This window comes from Leuciscus leuciscus (genome assembly GCF_965113295.1).
Source record: "Leuciscus leuciscus genome assembly, chromosome: 6".
In the NCBI taxonomy this organism is placed as follows: domain Eukaryota; kingdom Metazoa; phylum Chordata; class Actinopteri; order Cypriniformes; family Leuciscidae; genus Leuciscus; species Leuciscus leuciscus.
Window position 1 is genome coordinate 44,878,218 of NC_138730.1, and position 9,237 is coordinate 44,887,454.

Below are 9,237 nucleotides of genomic sequence, written 5' to 3' on the forward strand. Positions count from 1 at the left end.
TTATGATCAAAGCTCTGTAGTTTTAAAACATATAATGCAATACAATAATGATTGAGAGATGAACAGATAAACCTTCCTCAAAAGCCTGATGATCATATTTGAGACTCACATTTTAACATATTATGGATAATCAAGTAAATCGAAGCTGCTTCAGTCCAGTAAGTGTTCATCTTGAAATATTACTAACAATATAAAAGTTATTCTTATGTTTACTTGATAAAAATCAGTGCAGATTTCACAGCAGAAACACACGAGCTGAAGGTGGACGTTTTTACAATTATAATAAAAGGCCTAAAAAAAGTCAAAACTATCAATCAGACGACAGAAGGACTGTAGTGGTTTATCAGCAAAGTTTTGATCATTTAAAGGCCTGCGTATCAAATATGACACAGTTTGTATTTTATAAATGTTTCCGTATATAAACAAATTCCAGCCCAAAAACAAATGAACTGTGATCTGCACGTGATTAACCCAGCATATGTTATTATTAATGCAAATAACTGTGATAAAGCTGTGATCTGTTACCGTTGGGAGTCTGTATTTGTCACGCAGATGTACTCGTAAGTTTGCTCTCTCGGCTTTTTTTGTAGCAAACTCCTGATCCCTGGCGATCCTGTCAACACAACATGCAACACGTCATTATCATCTGTCAGTTTCACATCAGCTTTAGTTCATGTTATAGACCACAGAGAACAATGTGAGATGCTGGATTTCTGTCTTCTGCATTATACAAATTGACAATACAAATCAGGTCGATACTTTAGAAACAGCATTGTGAGGCTTTACTACTAGGACTTTTATAACTCTCAGTAATTCTGTTCAGAATGACACGTATGATCAGTTTCTGTTGTATTCTGCTTTGTTAAATGGATAAATTAATCTGGAATGGGTTATGAAGAAACATCTGGGTAAATCCCGCAAGATAGAAATAAGAAATATTATTTTGCATTGCATTTTTGCTTTATGTTTAATGAAAATTAAGCATATTCTTATGCGACTTCTCATTACTGAAATGTGAAAATAAAATTATTATGTTAAGTATTTATAGACTAAATCAATGTAGTATTTGTTGCACTGAATTTAAAAAGAAAAATGTATTAGAATTATGAAAATCTAATGCCAATCGTTTAATAAAAACTTTTAAATGTAAAACTTCAGTATGCATTATATTAATGAGAATGTATGTTGATTAAATAAATAAAGCCGTCATTGCAGTAGAATTTTGAGAATCTAGTGGCAATTATTTAATAAAATACTTTTAATGAAAAACATCTATAAATGCATTATATTAACATACATATTTAAATTGATTAAACTTTTCTTTTTTAAATATTACAGTACAATTATGAGAATCTAATGGCAGTCATTTAAAAAAAATATAAAAAGTAAAACATCCATATATGCATTATTTTAATGAGAATTTATTGATTAAATAAAATTATTTACAGTACAATTATGAGAATCTAATGGCAATCATTTAATAAAGAACATTTAAAAGTAAAACTTTGGTATGCATAATATTAATGAGAATTTATGTTGATTAAATAAATAAAGCAATTATTAAATTATAACAGCAGAATTATGAGAATCTAATGGCAGTCATTTAATAAAAAATAAAAAAAACATCAAAAGTAAAGCATCCATATATGGATTATATTAATGAGAATTTCTATTGATTAAATAAATAAATATTACAGTACAATAATGAGAATCTAATGGCAGGCATAAAAAAAAAAATCTAAAGTAAAACATCCACAAATTCATTATATTAATGAGAATTTATTGACTAAATAAATCAAATCATTTACAGTACAATTATGATAATTTAATGGAAGTAATAAGTAAAAACTTGGTATGCATAATAATAATGAGAACTCAATCATAATTGCAAAATAAAAATGATATATATATATGTATATTTTAGTGAGCCTCGCCCCATCTGAACTGACACGATTAGCCTAATTTACACGGGCAGAAATCGAGCTATTATTTACATGCTGTTTAGTGGTTTTACATGAAACCAATCAATCTGAGCGTCTTGACCCTCTCAATCGTATTACTCTGACACACAGAGATTAGCCATCGTTCATACGTGTGTGTATATAAAGACTTCCTTACAGAAATAATAGCCCAGTTTCCAGCAGGATGGAGCCTAAGAAGGTTAAAGGGCTTTAGGGGGAAAATATGGAGCGGGCTCTATATCGAGAGTCAAGCAAGGTAAACACGGTAATAGCCAAACACACTTAAACAACATATACAGGATAGCAGATGTTTTGTCATGCGAACAGACAGAAGCATCTTCATCTACATCTGTGGTGATTTTCTGCTGGACTGTGTTTGGGTCGCATTCGGCCTCTCGTGACCCAGTTCTGCACTTAATGCCGTCAGGAGTTATATAAAGAGATAAGGTATAGAGAACATTACGCCAGTGTGTGTGTGTGTGTGTGTCTGTGTGTAGGCTAGTCTTTTTTCCGAGACGTCACAGCTTTCACAGTTTCTCTTTTCACTGTTGATCTTCAGATATCCGGCTGAAGTCTTTAGCCTCGTTATTTTACATCATTGAATTAACGACACACTTTATGCTTTAAATAATATCACATCCTCATATATGTGACTCTAGACCACAAAACCAGTCACATGGGTCAATTTTTTGAAATTGAGATGTATACATCATCTGTAAGATGAATACATAAGATGTCCATTGATGTGTGGTTTGTTATGATAGGACAATATTTGGTCGAGATACAACTATTTGAACATCTGGAATCTGAGGGTGCAAAAAAATCAAAACATTGAGAAAATCTCCTTTAAAGTTGTTCATTTATGTTCACGATTGTGCAGCATTCACTCATACAAATACATATTTTATATATTTACGGTAGGAAATTTACTAAATATCTTCATGGAACATGATCTTTACTTAATATCCTCATGATTTTTGGAATAAAAGAAAAATCTATAATTTTGACCCATATAATGTATTGTTGGCTATTGCCACAAATATACCCGTGAGACATTTATGATCCAGGGTCACATGTCCTCATATATATCTGTGACATCAGTCGACCTCAGGTCAGCGATGACGGCTATAACGGACTGATCCCACTTTTGGCCGGCGGGACACAGGAAATGGGAATTAGGATAAGACAATAATTACAGACTAAGACGATTTCATTATGTTTATAAACATCACTGTGTGTTGAGCGATACTGAAACTATGTTATATAAACATTATAGCATATTATAATAACTATTTGGAAACAATAAATAGTAGTATAAATAATATCATATTAAATTAATATATGATATTATTTGTACTATTATTTATTGTTTCTAAAAAGTTACTATAATACTATTAATATTAGGATATATATCATATTATTAATACTATTATTTAAAAAGTTATTATGATAACTGTTCTCTCATCAAAATACAACAGTTACCATAATTATTTATTATGAATTATTTTTTACAATGATAATTATTTAGTCATTTTTCATTTATCATTTTTTATATTCAATTATTTAGTTTTTATACAAAAAATACTATGGAAACTTTGTTCCTGCCAAAATACCACAGGTACTATTGTTATTTATTCTTAACTATTTTTACAATGACAACTATTTAATAACTTTTCATTAATAATTTTTTAAGTTTAATTATTACGTTTTTACAGTTGTACAATTTTTTGTTTTTACATTTTTTTTATTAATTATTTTTATATTTAATTAATCATTTAGTTAATTATTTTTACAGTTACAAAAAATACTATGCTAACTGTGTTCCTGCCAAAACACCACACTTACTATAGTTATTTATTTTAAATTATTTTTACAATTATAGTTAATTTTTTTATTAATTGTTTTTATAAATTAATCAATTAGTTAATTTTTTTTACAAATATAAAATTATACTTTTATATGTATGAATATTTTATATATATGTACTGCTAAAATACTTTTTGTTGAGTACGTTTTGATGATAGTTGAAACTGTAACCCACTGTAAAGATTATAACTGATAGTGTGTGATTAGAAGCGTACATCGAGAATGTTTATTACTGAATAACTATATTTTTTAATGTTTATTTGAGTGATCGTCATCATCGTCAAGATGCTGTCAAAAAAAAAAAAAGATGCTGTCAAATTGACTAATCACAGATTGACAATTTTTTTAATATATAATACATGCACACACACACATACATACAGTTAAACCAAAAATTATTCAGACACCATATATAATTTTTTATATTTTTTTACTAGCGGGTGCAGAACACTATAGTTCATTGATGTAAGTTAGGATAGCAAGGTGTTAATAATTTTTGGTTTGACTATATGTGTGTGTGTATAAATATATAATATATATATCAGGTGGTCACATGACATCCCTCTGATTAGGTGTGTGTTCGACTTGAAGCGGCGGTGCGAAGACCGATCAGTCTGTGACATCAAAGTACTGATTCGATACGGAGCCGTCAACTCTCTAATCACTCTCACGGTACTTTGATGTCACACACCGATCGGTCTTCGCACAGCCGCTTCAAGTCGAACACTTCTATTGGTAGTCTTTCTGTCACTACTCATCATTTGCATAAGATTAATTTGTCAATTTTAACACTTTATCGCTGCTTAAATTGCAGTCAAAAATCAGAGATCGACTATTTTTGACTATCAAAATGCCGGCGGACACAGCAACAGTGAGTTGTTCAAAACCTTTCTTTTTAGTAAACTCTGTGTGCACAAACAATGTTCTCAATGCTGGAGTTCATGTGTAGAGCCCCTGGTGATACTTCCAGCACAGTTTCATGTTGTGTCGAGACTTCTTAGTGTTTAAAAAATAGCGATTTTTGATGCTATCATAGTCGTGCCCCATTCACTCCCGTCGTGCCCCAAGCATTCCCATTCACAAGCCAATATGACCGAAAATGAAAATACGGTCAAACTTAAAAGTGGCATTTCTATTCTAATTTAACAAAAAAGACCCTAGGTTGCATTTTGGCGAGAGTTACCCTTGAATGGGTAAACCTACAGTAACATATTCAGCTTGAGATCCTTTCCATCTTAACGGGTTATATCTCTTATGCTGCGTTTACACCGGACGTGAATAGAGCGTCAAATTCGCGTCTACCGCGTCTAGTTCGACGCTTGAACATTTTGATTGACGCGCGTAAAAAGCATAAGTTTGAAGCAAAATTGACACGCGTCTGAGGCGAGATCCGCTTCTTGTGGGAGGGGCAAGTGCTAGGCGGTTGTCTGTTTGCAAGATGGCTGATGATGATCGAGCATTCATCGAGAGAGTCACCGCTCTGTAGCCAGGGGGCCAATGTTTCGGAAAACACTGAAGCTTCCCCGGGCGCCGCCATTGATTAGCAGACCATCACCTGCTGTTAGCATCCCATTGACTCACTCATTTTGGCGTCACTTTGACAGCGAATAACTTTACATCTGAGGCGTTTAAAGACTCCATTTGTCCATTATTTATTTCTAAAGAAACACGAAAATGTATAAAAGGCTCCATTACCTTGTATCTTACGTTATGGCCCCGTAGAAGCCGTTTTTGTAAAAATAGGCTCACGATTGCGTCATAACCACGCGACTCTCTGTCGCACAGTAGAGAGATTACCGCATGGACAGTAGGAGAAGCTCGTGGGCAATCGGGGGGACGTGGAGGCAAAATGACAAAATAATTAATCAGAATACTTAGCAAAAGTTGCTCCTGCTCCTAGCTCATGGACAGCTCCTACTCACACTCTCCGTCTCTGCAAGATTCGGGAGGGAATGATTCAGATTTCTCTTGGCACAGCTACTAGAAGACAGACGGGTTGCTCACGTCATACGTCGTCAAGCTCAGTTTGAGTCTGCGCAGTACGCTCGACCATCAGGAACTGAATGCTTCTAATTGACTTCACTTTTCTCCGTTGAAGCCAATGAGGTCGCTGTGTCCATTTCTTTTACTGTCTATGTCTGTACCGCCGTACTTGGGTCCACCAGACCCTCGATCCGGAGGCGTACCCCAGTTTGGCGAGTTTCACCATTTAGTGCAGGAGCTGCGCCTGGATGACGGCCGCTTTCAGCGTTACTTCCGCCTGTCCCGCGCCCAGTTTGAGGACCTGTTGTCCCGCATCGGAGTGAGGATCACCCGCGCCCTCACCCACCTAATCTGTAATTTACTTTTGTTTTGATGATAAATGGAGCCAGCCACCAAAAGTAATGAACCTGTCCAGTGATTTTTTTTCTCACACAACACTGCCCAGACACGAAGTATGTTCTTATACACTAAAGTATATTGGTTGTCTTTACATTATAATAATGTTTCATATACTCTAGATTTAGATATGGAATAAATAGCATTCAATACAAAATTAATGTCTCATAATATTGAAATCAAGTTTTTATGTGATAAAAGATTTGCCTTGTTGTGCCACACCAGGCATTAGTCATATTACAAAAATAATGTATTTTATATATAAAATAACATTATAAACTGAAAAGCGGGACTGCCCCCTTTTATCACGTCACTTCACCACGTGACAGTAGCAAGCAGGCTCCTGATTGGTTAACGCTGCGCGAACTGAGGCGTTTAGCGCGGTGCAGTGGACGCGGTGCAAAGTTCAGATTTTCAACTCAGGCGTCAGACGCGAATTCGCTTCAAACGTGTGAATGCACAAAAAGCACCAAATAAAATCATTTGCGCCAGACGCTCAATTCGCGTCCACTGCACCGCGCTAAACGCCTCATTCGCGCCGCAGGACCTTAAGACGTGCGTAAACGCGTCTTTACGTTGACTTAACATGGAAATCACTCGCGCCAGATGCTCTATTTGCGGTGTGAACGCAGCATTAAACCTATTGTGCAGCAGCACTGAAAAAAATTATTAGTTGAATTTAAAAAAAATTTTAGCGTAAGTGGTTGCACACAAGGGCTTATTCACTGTCTTTCCTATATTTAGATAGGTGGGCAAACACATTTTTGTCTCAGTGCATGCATTGTTTTAGTTTGGCAGCGCCGCCGCTAGCTTAGCTTAGCATAATGAATGGAATCCTTTGTTGCCAGCTAGCATGTCATGAGTAAAAGTGATCAAAACATAAAAAAATAAAAAAAATTAATTACTTCTTGTGGCCTGCATATTCACAACGAGTACAAATAGCAATGCAGATTAAGACTAGGCGATGTCCTAGGCATATATTGACTTTGGACTATATTGGGGTGAAGCACAGGCAAAGCACTGCTACTTGGGCGCAGAGATATCACGCAACACCTGAAATCCCCCCCATGTTGAGCCTGGTCATCGATGGCAGTACCTTGTCCCACTCGCCACAGCACAGACACTCTATTTCAGTCGGCATATTCCCCCACACTCACACCACCAGTTTGTGTTGGCTCTCATCCTCACATCCTCAGGCTGTTGAGCGATCGCAACCTCCTCCTCCTGTCGTTCTATTTCCAAAGCACGCAGCTCCTCTTCTCAAACTCTGGTTCATAGAGGTATGGTTCTGGATCTTGACTATCTGAGAAGTCACCCTCTTTGTCTCTCACAAAATCCCCCATGTTCATCGCCATTCACTATGTCTACTGTAGGAAAAATAGCCAGCTACTATTCACGCCGGTATGTTGACGGAAGTTGGGGGATTTCAGGTGTTGCGTGATATCTCTGCGCCCAAGTAGCAGTGCTTCGCCTGTGCTTCACCCCAATATAGTCCCATGTCAATATCTGCCTAGGAAATCGCCTAGTGTTAATCTGCATTGCTATTTGTACTCGTTTTAAATACGCAGGCCACAAGAAGTAATTCATTTTTTTTTTTTCGTTTTTTTATCACTTTTACTCACGACATGCTAGCTGGCAACAAAGAATTCCATTCATTATGCTAAGCTAAGCTAGCGGCGGCACTGCCAAACTAAAACAATGCATGCACTGAGACAAAAATGCGTTTGCCCACCTATCTAAATGTAGGAAAGACGTGAATAAGCCCTATTTCAAAAAACGGTGGAGTGTTCCTTTAAATGTAGCTAAAATCAATTGTGTGCAACCACTTACGATAATTTTTTTTATTAAATTCAACGAATAATTTTTTTCAGTGAGGATAATCATATTCATCCGCAACCAAAACAATGTTCCTCCACAAAATACATGCAGTTTTGTTTTTAAACCACCAGAGGGCCAGAAATTACATAGTGTACAGTAATGTGGAACAGAATTGTGCCCCAATTAGATTCATTGTAAGCAAACAAAATAGAAACCACACAACAACAACATGTTCTTTGCCTGTTGCTTATTTTGATTTGGACATTGTGTGGTCAAGGTTGAAACTTATATTAGTTGTCGCAGTTTATCGACCATTTAAATGGATCAGAAAATGTCTGTCACAAATCTTCTTTGTGTCTTATCTCTCTCCATCGGTCTGTAGTTTCAGCTCGAGACCCGTCAAAATCACAACTAATGCATGATATACGGCAGTCGCTCTATGAAGAGTTGTACTCACTTCTCCTCGATGAGCTGCTTCTGATACTCCTCAAACTCTTCCCGGCTCATTCCTTTAGACGCCGCTGTCTCCTTCCCGTCCCCTTTCTCTTCTGCTTCATCTTTTCCTCCGGTCATGTTCTTCAGTTTGTCCCCCAACATCTGCTGCAGGAGGAACGCCATGTTCTCGTGTTTTTTAGGCCTGAAGAGTCGAGTAACTTTCCAGTATTGACTAACTCGTGGTGTTAGTTCATGTATTTGACCCACGGCTAACCTTCCCGGTTCAGGAACGCCGGCGTTGAAGCTTCTTAAAGCTTGTTTTTTTTGGAGCTACAATAACAATATGAAGACTATAGAGGTGTAGTTTCAGATTTGGCACCTGTTGTTGAGATGAAGATGAGGAGGGTGAGGGTGTGATGAAAACGGCTCAAGGGCTAATCTTATTATAAAACCCCATCGAAACCTGTGCTGGCCTCACCTTGGGCCAAGGACGTCGATTGAAACTCTTACAGCAGCAGATAATACGGGTGATATGAAATCTGCTTTTAATTAATATATATGGTGTAAAAAACATTGGAGTTTGTATTACAAGAAAATACCATTTCACTTTTTCTACTTTCCATTTTTTTTTTTTTTTTTTTATACTAGTGATTTCTGAGTGAAATTTGTTTCAAAGTAAATCCTACACCAATTTTTATTAAATTTTTTGCTTTCTTTTTGTTAACAGAAAAGGTGTACAGTATCATCCAAAAGTCTGTGACCACTAGTGAAAAATACA

At 36.1% G+C, this 9,237-nt stretch overlaps 1 protein-coding gene across 1 annotated transcript in view; it reads right to left on the reverse strand.

Annotated features, from left to right (window-relative positions):
• Positions 1-8,642, reverse strand: part of cplx4c (complexin 4c) — a gene marked incomplete at both ends in the record, with an annotated part of 11,039 nt that extends 2,397 nt beyond the window's left edge. Inside the window, 2 exons of the mRNA XM_082173280.1 lie at positions 526-613; positions 8,482-8,642. Of these exons, the coding sequence (XP_082029406.1) occupies positions 526-613; positions 8,482-8,642 (249 nt within the window). The remainder of the gene's footprint in view (positions 1-525; positions 614-8,481) is intronic.
• Positions 8,643-9,237: the final 595 nt, after the last annotated feature.